The sequence below is a fragment of the Filicampus tigris genome, chromosome 9, assembly GCF_054856515.1.
Source record: "Filicampus tigris isolate MCC_2025a chromosome 9, RoL_Ftig_1.0, whole genome shotgun sequence".
NCBI lineage: Eukaryota > Metazoa > Chordata > Actinopteri > Syngnathiformes > Syngnathidae > Filicampus > Filicampus tigris.
The window spans coordinates 9895711-9909303 of NC_141225.1; the positions used below are offsets into that span (position 1 = coordinate 9895711).

Below are 13593 nucleotides of genomic sequence, written 5' to 3' on the forward strand. Positions count from 1 at the left end.
GATAGAAACCAAATGCCAAAGTCCAACGCCATGAAAGCTGTACAAATTTATTGAGTTCCACTACCATTTTGTGGCATAATGTACCCCAAAAGTTAAATATTTTTTTTACTTCAAAGAATTATCGTACAAGACTCTTGTGATACTTTTGCTCAGTGAGCATCTAAAATGAACTCGATGCGCTCTATATTCCAATGGCGGTGCATTTTGGTTTTGGCATTTAGTTTTTGTTTCTTTTTCCCTGATTGCCTCTTTTTTGTCTGTGCTGGTAGAGTTGTGCTCTCTCTGTCTTTCTACATTGCTTGCATGCGTGCCATGCTGAGAGGAGTAATGTCTGGCTTCTAAAGTACAGCCTGGAGGTCCGAACCTTCCTTCAGAGGATTTGACACTAAACTCAAACATTTTGTGACTATTTCTTCTGCATTGGCAGAAATATCAATAGCATCTCTTCTAGCGCTTCCTTTTCTTCTTGTCTCGCTCCATAAACCGCCGCCTTAATGGCCACGGCTGAAACACTGAAGAAAGATGCTGTTCCTTTTATACTAGGTTTCCTTTGCAGGTCTGGTATAGCTATTGTGGTGCAACATAGACAAATTTAGTTCATGCCCATTCAGAACAGAGCAGTGACAAATGAATGAAGGATACTTTATGATTGGATCAGAACATAGTTACGAATAGCATGCATTTGCAGCCAGCATCTCCAATATATATATATATATATATATATATATATATATATATATATATATAACAATTGTAAATTAAAATATGGCTAAATGTATGAATCTCTTTTGCCTGAAAGGTCAGAGCTCCTTTTAGTGGCCACACTGGGAAATTGCTATCTTTTTTTTGGGGGGGGGGGGGGGGGGGGGGGGTAGCATATTTTAAAACCTGATGCAAAAATAAATAAATAGATGAATAAATAAATAGATAGTCATATGCTTACTATGCTGTTGTGAAATTAAAAGCATTGTCAGTTACAGTGTTGAATAGGGGAGACATTTGTTTCAATGTGTAATGCAGGCATGTAGACACTGAGGGGTGCTGCTGATGTAGGGCAAGAAACCATTCCTGGTAAGTAGTGGAAACACTTATCACACACTATAAAACGTAATGCCACTGTATATTATCATTATGAATATTATAAAGATGATTTTGAAAAAGTTGCGACAGTGAATGCTGAAAGCTGAATCAGCAGAATTTAAAATTGTAAAATAAGGCTTAGCTTTTTGCTGTATGGACTGTTAATGACAGCGTGAGACTATAAATGTCAAAAGTTGGGCGGTTCCATCAAACAGGCTCAAATAAGAACATAATTAAAACAATTTTTTTAATTACCTCAGCGGACGTCACAGCGACTGGTGCTGGTGAGCTCGCTGGTCAGCAATGTGCACCGCCCCCTTCAAATGATTCCTAATCCCAAAGCAGGATATTGGAAGCAGAGGTTAAAAATAGAAATGGCTTGTATAGCTCCCTTTGTCTTTGCATTTACGTAATCATCAATTCTGTTAAAGCTTTCCTCTTTGTGAACCAACACATGAGATTAATCCACTGCTAGTGCTAATTAAGTATTTGCACACAAATGTTATTTCATAATTAGGGATCATTTTAAAGTAGACATTATGCCTTGTTTCATAAATTTAAAACAGTTTCCAGTTTTTATTAATGTTTGTAACATGATTTCATCCTAATAACCCAAGGATAAAAAATGATTGACCACCTTATGTTTTGTCTTGTTGAAATCAGGGATGTAAGTGCCTTCCATCCAAAATAATGGTGGGTCGGTGGCAGGTCCAGCTTTCAATACCTTGACAATCGAGGGCCGAATCTCTTGCGCTATGGCTAGTGCAGCGCACGGAGTCTGTGCAAAAACAAAAAAAGGCAAGCGAATTTAAAGACAATAAAAGCCTTTTCAGTCATAGAGGCAGCACTTCATAGACTACTGTAATTATGGCTCATGGAGACATGGCCAAACACAAACATGCCCGCACGACAACTGCAGTGACAACTTGAACATGCAGTCAAATTCATCAGAAGCTATTCTTGTTAGCTAGCGCTAATCTGTTGCATCCAACAAAACTCAATGCGGCTATGCTTTACCTTTTGGCTTTGACATAATACAGGGGATGTTATACCTGTCAGGAATGTGGTTGTTTTTTTTTTTTTTCCTTACAGTGTAGTCTTGCAGCCATTTGGTGGTTTACAGCCATTGCATGAAAGTGGCTCTGGATGTTTGCCCAGTCTATCTTCAAACACTGCGTGGGGTGTGGTTGGTTTGTGAATAAGTCCCACTGTGAGAGCTGAAAAGTAGATGCAATAATATCTTGTTCAATGGTGGCCCGTGTTTGAAGAGTTTTGTAAAAAAAATCCATAGAAAAAAAAAAATGCTCCAGATTCTTATTTGGCATGAACTCAACCGAGCTCCCATGATGAACAACAAGGGCAGCAGTTCCAGCTTTGGGAATGTAACCAAAAACAAAACCAAAAAATCGGCTTCTCACATGATTATTATTATCACTAGTAAAAGGACATCTTTGTGTAACATCTTCTTCTTCTTCTTCAACCAAGCCAGCATTTCCTCCATCGCACTAAATGTTTTAGGTTAGTTTGGAGGCAGGAGAGTGAGCAGCAGATGTCTGGCCCTTTTCCCAGCCTCCACTAAAGCAGCTGAAGGCCTTAAGGAACTTAGCAATCCTGCTTAATGCACACATGTCACAAAGTAAGCCAGCCAGCATACAACCCTATCATCAACATTGCTCTGAATACAAAAAGGGAAATCGGGACTTTCATTTCAGTGACTCCGGTTCTAACCTCAACAGCAGAAAATCGTCAAGTCGACTTTGTCACCCAATTCAATATCACTACTGTTCATACAGAAGAGCGATGTGAAAAATACAGTAGACAACAAAAATTGTTATTTTTGCATTCAGTGTGAAAGGGGCTTTTGTATCAGTGGCTCAGATATTACCACAGAAGGCCGAAAATTGCCAGGTTGACTATTTCACTCCATTCCTTGGCTTTTATACGGAATAGCGGCATGGAAAAAATGCAGGAATGCGGTTAATTTTTCACTGGCAAGGTGGAAAATAGCCAGTTCAAATTTGTCACGCAATTCCATCCATGTCAGTGCCAATAATTAAAGAAAGGTGGGAAAAAATACTGGTCACCCGGTACTTTAGTACCTTCAAAGGACAAATATTGTTGTTGAATTTGTATCCCCTACTCCCAGTTAATTCCATGCAGTCAATTTTTTTTGTCCCCATGACTATGTTACTATCTCTGTATTAGGAAGATTGTTGCAAAAAAAAGGTGAGAGGATGAAGTGTGACAGGGGCTTTTGTCCACTGTATCCTCTGATACAACCTCAGAAGGTGGAAAATTGATGAGTACGCTTCATACCCACATTCCATGTTGGTGCCATTTATATTGAACAGTGACATGGGAAAAATATGGGAACAGTTCAGGCATGAAAGAGCTTTTGTTTCTTTGGCTCTGTTGCAACCCCCAATGGTAGAAAACTGCTGAGTTGACACTGTCTCTCCATTCCACGTTGAGACCTTTTATACAAAGACGGAAGAAAATGTTGGCTTCTACAGGCTCTGATACTACCTCTGAAGTCGGACAATTGTCTCATTAACCTAGTCTGTGTTGGAGATGTTCTTCTGGAGCAGCAACACATGAGAAAGGTGGAGAAAATACTGAAAAACAGTTGGCTTTTACTGGCAGTGTGAAAGAGATTTTGTCTACATGGTCATCTTACTACCTCCAAGGGCGGAAGATTCCTAAGTCAACTTCATACCGCCATTCCAGACTGGAGCTGTTTACATAGAATAGCGATACTGGAAGTAAGTGGACAAAAATAATAATAGAGGATCGCAGTGTAAAAGTGGCTTTTGATGGCATTGGCTCTGATACTACCTCTTCCAAATCGCCGACTTTGTAACCCCAGTTTGTGTCGGCGTCGTTAACAGCCTGCTGATACAGTTAGTATCAAAGGGGCTTTTGCCTCCATGGTAACAGAACAGCCAGAGGAGTGGATATTAGTCCCTGCGAGGGTCCCTGAGATGAAACAATAGCAGGAAGAGCGTGGGCTGCTTTAAGACCCTCTGCGCCCTCCACTGCTCTGTCTCTTTGCCCATGTGTGTGTATGCTATATGTGTGTGTGCGCGTCTGTCTGGAATGAAGCTGACGACCTGAGTGGAGTGCAATGAAAACAAAAACAGGATGCCAGACAGAATATATCCGAGCACATTCTCCACCTTGACTGTGTGCAAGCTGACACAACTTAGCCAACAGGCTTTTACAAGCATGTCAGCAATGAGAGACCGCCGTTCTTTACTGTGTATGATACGCTGTCAGACATTAGAGGAAATGTTCTACTGCCTGGTCACAACATTAGGCACACGTGTATGGCTGTTTCAAAAATACAGAATGACGCTCATGTAACCATACGGGTATGCCTTGTCAGCACTCTTATCATGACATCACAAGCAGCATGACAGTCTAGTTGTGTCATCATAACATATTAGGTATCATCCATCCATCCATTATCCAATCTGCTTATCCTCACAAGGGGTCGCGGGCGTGCTTTACAGCCTGAACTGGTTGCCAGCCAATCACAGGGCACACAGAGACAAACAAACATTCACACTCACAATCACACCTAGAGGCAATTTAGAGTGTCCAATTAACCTACCATGCTTGTTTTTGGAATGTGGGAGGAAACCGGGGTACCCGGAGAATACCCACGCAGGCACGGGGAGAACAAGCAAACTCCACACGGGAAGGCCGGGACCGGCTTTGAACCCACGACTTCTGCACTGTGAGGCGGATGTGCTAACCAGTTGACCACCGTGCCGCCCTATTAGATATCAACGGGTGTGTAATAATTCCAAAAAGTGCTAAACGTTGACGCAAGACTTTCATCAGGTATGTGGTTCGTGAATTGCTGAATGTTGTAAAACGTGTCATCTTCAACTCTGCTTATCCTGTATAAGGTCGTGGGCAGGTGCTGGAGCCTATCCCAGCTGACTCCGGGCGAAAGGGGGACTACATCTTGAGCTGGACACCAGCCAGTCGCGGGGCACACACAGACACCCTCACCATCTGTATTGTATGTATTAACTTGTTTTGTTGCTCAATTTTAATTTATTTATCCCAAGTTTTGGGACTTACTGGGCTAACCTGGCACCTCGGGTTTCGTATTTCATGACATATCATGTGGAAATGTGTGTTGTCATGACAATACTGTAATATTCCTTGAATCCTTGAGTGATACTCTTTTAATTTAACAGATTTTTAGATAACCAATGTATTTTTTAATAGTTAAAAATGCAATTGTGAAACTATTTATTAGTACAGGACACTTACTCAATTGTGGTTGATTTTAAGACTCGATCTTTATGATGCAGTGCATTTTCATACCACTCCACTAGTTAACACTGTTCACTGAATACTGGACCGATCTCACCATGTACAGCCAAATGAGCATTACTATTTACTTTTTATTTTGTGCAGTTTAATACGCAAATGTGCAAGGTGGAGGATGAGTGTGATGACGTCAGCTACCAGGTGAGGAATGGTGGCGGAGTTAAGTCTCATTAGCATCACCATCATCAGGGAGGCAAGCAGGGAAAGCAAGCAGAGCGACTAAGCTCCACTTGTGACATCTGTTTATCTCCATAGCGAAGAAGAAGGGCAAAAGTCCACACGGAGAAAGAGTTGAGCTTTCACACGGCTGAGATGGGGTCGCTGCTCATTCTCCAGGTAAGGACGATCCCTTTGCTTTCATTTTTACCTTGGCTCTTTTGTCTTTTTCTCATCAAAATAGTGTTTCGGGCTTCCATGGAGATGGGCCTTAGAGTTCCTGTTTGTGTCTTCTTGCTGGTTCACCAGCAGTTGTGATAACAAAAAAAACAGTTCTCAAGCGAATCCACATACATTTATATATACACGAGCGTGAAGCGCTTCAAGATGGACACTTTGGGATTATATGACAGTTTGAATAAGAATTACGTCGAGTGGGAACACGACAACAAGCATTGATTTATGGCTATCAAATACAAAGCTGTGAGTTGAATACTCATATTTCCCATGTGCGTTTTTAGTAGAAGCTTATTAAATTGAAATACAAAATGAAATATAAAGCTAATAATAAAATACAAAATTAAAATGTGATTAAATGAGAGAAAAATGTCGAAATATCGTATTTTGTAGCTATACGTGTCATCTTTTCATGCACACTCACGTGCCACATCTCATCTAGAAGAAGCTCAGCTTGAGAAAACAGGTCAGCCGTGATTGGTTGTTAGCTGAGCCCTGAGCAGTTGTGATGTCACTATCAGTTGACAGAAGTGACAAAATGGCCACCCCCAGTGATGGCTAAAAACAGGTGGATTAACTCTTATTCCATAAATGCAATATTTATCAGAATGCCTTGTTTCAACTAGTGGGCTTGCATAGAGCATATTCTTGAAAAAAATATGTTTGGGTTGACATTTCTTCCTTAAGTGATGTCAGCACCAAGTGTAAATATTTTTTAATCCAGGTCAAAAGTTGCACTTTTTTCCCCCATGCATACGAATAAGGTCTTTTAAAGCATTTGTATTTTCCAAAATCTTGTCCTGGCTCTGTACGTGATTTTGTAAGATACTTATTTCTTTACTTTGCTTTTCAACATCTTAAATATTTTGTTTGTAAATGCTTCTAAATGTTGTATTTTTTAATTATGTGAAGTATGTTGTGTGTGTATATATATATATATATATATATACACATAGAGAGAGAGAGAGAGAGAGATAGATACACACACATACATTTTATATATATATATATATATATATATATATATGAAATAAAATAAATAGGGCGGAACGGTGGTCGAATGGTTAGCACGTCTGCCTCACAGTTCAGAGGTCGTGGGTTCGATCCCGGCTCCAGCCTCCCTGTGCGGAGTTTGCCTCTGTGTGCCCTGCGATTGGTTGGCAACCAATTCAGGGTGTCCCCCGCCTACTGCCCAAAGACGGCTGGGATAGGCTCTAGCACGCCCCGCGACCCTTGTGAGGATAAGCGGTATCGATAATGGATGGATGGATGAAATAAATAATTCTGCCTTGCCTAAAATGAATGAATGATGTCTAAATATACCACGTTTGACATGTTTTACATCTCTTGGCATGTTTCATCATATTTGATGTAACAATGGTGGGAAGCATGTTGTGTGTTGCTATTCATCGAGTATGCTTGGAGGTGTGTGTGCGTGTGTGTGTGTGTTTGTTGACGTGTTTTGTCTGTGCAGCCGCATTTGTTTTTAATACACACCGATAATTAAACGTTTGCCCGACTCGTTCCCTGAACCAGTTGAGCATTACTTTAAGTGATTTAATGAGCCAACATAATGCAGTTGTTGAAGTGAGAACGCCCATGTTGCCGTGTTTTTAGATGGAATGCTTTCATTTTCCATGCGACGGCACCCTGTTGGTTGTGCACGTTCCTGGTGTACTTTTTACTTCCTCGAGCAACTAAAATAAAGGCAATTGAACCATGAGTTGATATGAAAGACAATTTGTCTATCGACTTCCATCAGAGTTGTTAACGTTAAAGACGTGCAGTCTTTTAAGCGTTCACTACAACAACTTCACAACATGCTACAAAACAGGCGTGGCATGAACGTAAGTCGGGAAATCATAAATTAGACTACAACAATAAATGCAAACAAAATTGTGGCTTTATCACTTCAACCTTTCATGTTTTATGAAACAGTGAAATGTAAACACATACAGCAATCCCTAAGAACTGATTGCATAAGTAAGTAAAGAAAGAAAGAAACTTTAAAATCATGGCACAATATTATGTTTTCATGCTGAAATGTAGGCAGTCTGACGTGTTGACGGAGTGGAATCCATGTGTGGGAAAATGCCCAGTCGTGAATATGCCACAGTACAATTCTGCCACCACCTTCTTGTTGTCTTTAGCCACGGCTCTTATCCTCCTCTGTCACCATGGCTCTCTTATCTATTTCCCTGACTTTTCTCCTGCCTCGCACGGTGTGCTCCACTTTCCTGCTGCCGCCCTAATCCTTGACCGCGCGTGGCCCGCTTGCCAAGATGTGGATGAGCAGGGCACGAGGCTGATCTGGCTGTCACATGCCGTCTGCGGGGTCACACACAAACGTGCCGTGGCCTCCTCGAGCACTCTCTCCCCCTGTTGTCCTTTATCCACAAGCTAAGCTTGTTTGTCGGAGGAGGTCGGTAAGGTCTCGGTTTGAGCGGGAGCCCTGTCTTATCAGGTATGCCCTCCCTGAGAGATAGTGGATACATTGTTTTTGGCACGTCAAGGTCCTGTCCCGCAGAAAAGTGCTGTGTGGAGATTCTAGGTGGAAAATGGTTGTTTGGGACAGTGGTGAAAAGTTAAAAAAGAGTTCTAATGAAGAAGGCAAAATCCCCAACAGTGTTTGCATTAATCTGTGTTCATCTGGTTAGACGCAAAGTCCAGAAGGTGACTCGGCAAATTACCACTTAGTTGAGAGCAGCACGGCACACCTCGGCGTGTCTGTGGTTTTGCGCTACCGGCTCATAGCCTTAACCTGATGACCTTCCTGATCCGACTAGTTAACACGTCTGCCTCACAGTTCTGAGGTTCGGGATTCGAATCGTGCCTCGTACCTTCCTGTATGGAGTTTGCATATTCTTTTGGTACTGCTACTTCCATATTTAAAAAAAACAACAAAAAAAAACATGATTGGTTAAAGAAGTCAACCCAAACACATTTTTTCAAGAATATGTTCTGTGCAGGCCCACTGGTTGAAACAAGACATTCTAATAAATATTGCGTTTGTGGAATAAGAGTTAGTCCACCCGTTTTAGCCATCTCTGAGGACAGCCATTTTGTCACTTCTGCCGACTGAAAATGACATCACAACTACTCAGGGCTCAGATAACAACCAATTACGTTGACCTGTTTTCTGAAGCTGAGCTGTGATTGGTCGTTACCTGAGCCCTGAGCATCTGTGATGTCATTTTCAGTTGACAAAAGTGAAAAATGGCCGTCCCCAAAGATGACTTAAAAGGAGTGGATTTTGCTGCTTAACTCATATTCCACAAATGCAATATTAATCGGAATGTCGTATTCCAACTAGAGGGCCTGCTGGGAACATATTATCGAAAAAATGCGTTTGGGTTGGCTTCCGCTTTAAAGTTCATAGCTGTAAATGGGGCTCTCCAAGTACCACCATAATGACCAAGATAAAAATAGTTGTACTCTGTGTTCATTACAAACAAAACCAGGTTTAATTCTTGTCTAATCTCGATACATGTGGTGCCATACGATTTAAGGACGGTTCGATTTTAAAGTGGAACGATTCAATTTTGTGGTATTACTCATCCGTTAGACTGCATGGTGTGGCTGTTGGGTGTCTGTTGTTGGACTTTGCTTTCGCAATGTATAAATATGCACCATGTCTTGAGTAATGTTTGGCTTGTTTGACTACGATTACCTTCCAATGGGCTCCTTTCTTGTTACGGTAAACAATGTGAAAATGATTCCGCTGTAGTTGCTGTAGTTGTCAGAAAAACTGTCAGAAAAATTGCTGAATATGTATATATTGTCAGTACTCTAAAGGCGGGGTTTCCTTTAAAGATATGTCTCCAATAAAAGATGATTTGGTGTGTATCTCGATATATTTTAAAGTGGAACAGTTTGATTCAATGTAATTGCATCTTTTAAATGAAAATTGTTTTTCTAATTCAAATCGGTTTTGTTTCACCCCTATAAAAAAACGGTGCTTAAGAAATCAGTTAAACGAAGAAAAACAAATTGAACTTGGGTAAATATTTGAAAACAAAGCTTTCTAACAGTTCTAAAAGATGAAATGAATTTCTAACAGTTCTAAAAGATGAAATGAAAATAATATTATACTTTAAAGTTAAATGCAACTGAACTGTACTTAACAAATATTCTGTACTTGATGTTTTTAAAGGTTAAGTCATTGTTGAATTATGCACATCTGCAACATTAAATTATTGATTCTGTCATATAATACATTTTTTCCATTTGCAATAATAAAAGTGGAATTAATCAGATCTAATATCATCCTTTGGCCATTTTCGAAACCTTTATTAACTCGACAGGCAGCATATTTTAATATTTTAATGGTCAATAAACAGTAATAAGAAGTTTTCCACTGTATTAAAGGGAGTAATTGTCATACAGACAGCATGGTGGACAAGTGCTAGCAATGCCTGCCTCACAGATTTCCGGGTACTGTGGCTTCCTTCCACATGCCCAAAACATGCATTTTAGGCTCATTGAAGACTCTAAATTGTCAATGGATGTGAATGTTAGTGTGAATAGTCGTTTGTTTAAACCTGCCACGCACTTAACTGAAAACCAGTCCACACTTCTCTCACCAAAATTCAGATGGAATCACAAAACACACGTTTGGAGTCAATCCTTTAGATGCTCACCTATCTGAACTCTCACGCGATATTGATGGCGTCGGGCATTATACGTGTGCGACCTCCCATATTTTTGTGCGCATTTGTTGGATTTTTTTTGTTTTCCGAGACAACTGTGTTATTTATATCCCTGAGCTGCACTCACATGTTTTCACATTTCTTAGCCAACACCGTGTTTCAAAGTTTAATCCTCCTTTGTAATCTCTTCCACAACTCCTGACAGAGGCTAGACACTTTTGGGAACAATTGTACTTGAATGATTGTGTTCAATTTTGGATGCTTTCGTGTCAATTTTGTTTCAGTTACCCCTGAACCCAGACAAGGAAAACTAGTCATCATGTCTATATAAAGTTTTATAATGGTAACTTGTAGGTTTTCTTTTTCCCACATACAAATGTGAGTTTTTAGCGAGTAGTACTGGGGCAGCTTGTAATACACTTATGCATTCTCTCTAGCCGACCATTTTCTGTAGTACTTGTTCTCATTAGGGTTGGGGTGAGCTGGAGCCTATCCCAGCTGACTTTTGGCGAGAGAAGCGGAGTCCACCCTGGACTGATCCCCATTCAATCACAGGACACACATAGAACAACGTCCTCATTTAATCCAACATGCATGTTTAAGGAATGTGTGAAAAGGGATTCTGACCCAGAACCTCTCAACTATGAGACAAACATGCTCCTTGCTACCGCACAATGCTTCGTGGTATTTTTTTTAAGTTGTAAAATTTCCATACATTTACATGAGTTTTCTTCTAAAATCCTACTAGTTAGTCTTGGGAACAAACAAAGTATTGCAAAAACCTACGTGACCTTATAGTGCAGGGACGGGCAACTGGCGGCATGCTAAGTAGCCCATTGATTAATAATTTGCCAAAACAAAACTAATATATATTTTTTTATAACCCCCCAAAATTATTCAAAACACACTGATGAACATTAAATATTTTTTCCGCCAAAAAATGGGGGGAAATGGGGTGAAAAATCCCAGAAAAAATGGGACACATCCAAAATATGAAAAATATTGGGGGGGAAAGAAAAAAATCAGCAAAAATGCAAAGGTATGAAACTGCAAATCTTCAGGGGTCGACTGTAGTTTTCAGTTGTATTATCACCAATCACCACTAGATGGCAGACATATATTTGTTGCGCTTGCACCAGTTCTTATACTGCCCTTTACTACAATGAGAGTATGCCTAATATTTTTTTGCTGATTTTGAACGAGATGCACAATAAATTTACCACAATAATATTAAAATTTTGATTGAGTTGACTTTTGTGAAAACCTTTACAAAATTAGATCTTGCACTTACTGTTGGTTTATTGTTCAGCAGCTTTGTGCCATTCTTGAATGTTCATTTTTATGCAAGAGAGCCCTTTGCACACTCACAAAATTAAAGTATGTGGTTATTTTGTTGTTTGCTTCAAACCCTTTGTTGTTGGGTTAGGATAGTGGATCTTTTATACAGACATTGAAAACTATTTGATCAAAAATAAAACACATTAAGAGCACGTATGCATGTATTTTGTCCATATTTAAGATAGTATTTATATCATGCATCTGGTCCTATGTGGCCCCCCAGTCACACTAAAGGAAAATTGTGGCCCTTTCCAGCATTTCAGTTGCCTATCCCTGTTACAGAGAATATAAATTGATTTCAACAACAAGTAGTATTTGTCAGTTTCTCATTGAGCCAACTTGTCTTGAATCGTTTGTCCAACCCTGTTGTTAATAAGTGACATCACCACGTTGGGAACAAAAGAGCAGAGATCAAGTTTCACACAAGTCCAAGTACTTTCTCCACATCAGTGTTCAGTAAAGCATTAAATATAATAAGTCAACTTGTTGCTGCTGATACATGACATGTCATGTTCCCTACAGCTGGCCGGTATGGCCATGCAGCTGTCCATTCAGTCAGGCTGCACCTCACGCAGACCCCCTTTCCTGCTCCAGGATGCGACGTAGTGACGCGTGCGTGGAAGTAGCCGGGCCGTCCTTGTTCTAGCGATGTGTTTGCGCGCTGAGAGACTGCAAGGAAAGAGCGGCAGGCGGCTGCTGCTTCCTCCAGTTTGGGGGGAAGCGCCACAACCGTCAGCAGGATGCCGTGGGGGAGAGGAGGCTCGGTGGCCCTGCTCCTGCTTTCGGGTCGAGGCATCGGGCGGGCCAAGGCCAGGTAGGATCAGACTCGATGGTCTTTGACCTACACTTGCGTGAAACTTGAAGATTTGGAGAGGTGCTTCTTTTGTCTGTGGTTATTTTGCTGGTGCTTGCTTTGTTTGAAGATATCATAGAGTGATTGAAACCACGTGTTTTTAGTATCAATCACCAAATCCTTGCCAAACAACCCTTGATCAAGCATGCATGAGTGGCTTGTTACATTCTGTAAAGGTTAAGAAGCTTGCAGTGGAATTCCTCCATAAGGATTAAACCTTGCCTTGCGTTTGCCATGAGCACCTTACTTTTTTTTTTCCAGCGGATTACAGTATTCCTTGACAGAGCCAAGCCGGGGTTACTTTGTGTTATTAGTGCTATCAAGACTAGGTTATAAAAAACCTTTTGAAATTTTGAGCAATTCCTTCCAGCTGTAGTTTTCCCTGTGTGACCGTATAGGCACTTCAAATAAAAACAATACAAGTTGACATTTTCAGTAGGTGTGGTTGTTGGCAATAAAAAAGAAAGTGTGACAGGTTTCCAAGACAATTCTTGGCTAATTTCTGCAAATTCAAGAAGCCTTTTTATCATGAAGGCAAAGTGGAACATCTGAAATTGTACAATTCTGAAGAAATATTTGTTCTAAATATGCCTTTAAAGTCACCTGGTGCAAGACATGAAATTGTTCAGCGAGTATTGAATTATTAATTGTGATTTTTAGCTTTTTCTTAAACTGTCATTTTTCTTTTAGACATTTTTCAAGAAGAATTTACACCAAAGTGAAACGGTTTAATCAGACTCTCATCCATGCGTGCAAATGCGTCCACTTTTAAGTTAAGTTAAGTTAAGGCCGATTTTTCAGGTTATTTTTATAATTCAGATTGCTTAAGCTCTCTGATTTATTAACTTATTTTTGCACTTTGGTAACCACAGTGTTCCCTCGCTGCGGTAAAGTGACCGAGCCCTGCCGTGAATGGCGAAAGACATGAGCAAT

General features: G+C 40.4%; 1 protein-coding gene across 2 annotated transcripts in view; it reads left to right on the forward strand.

The window, feature by feature from the left end:
* Window positions 1-4758: 4758 nt before the first annotated feature.
* Window positions 4759-13593, forward strand: part of arhgap40 (Rho GTPase activating protein 40) — a 28896-nt gene continuing 20061 nt past the window's right edge. Inside the window, exons 1-4 of one of the 2 annotated variants that reach the window (XM_086040314.1) lie at window positions 4759-4875; window positions 4995-5110; window positions 5515-5568; window positions 5683-5763. Coding sequence is in view for 1 of the 2 variants with exons in the window: in XM_086040312.1 (XP_085896438.1) it covers window positions 12548-12621 (74 nt within the window). In the remaining variant the exon portion in view is untranslated. Of the gene's footprint in view, window positions 4876-4994; window positions 5111-5514; window positions 5569-5682; window positions 5764-12480; window positions 12622-13593 lie in introns of those variants that run through there. The other variant, XM_086040312.1, reaches the window with a different exon arrangement.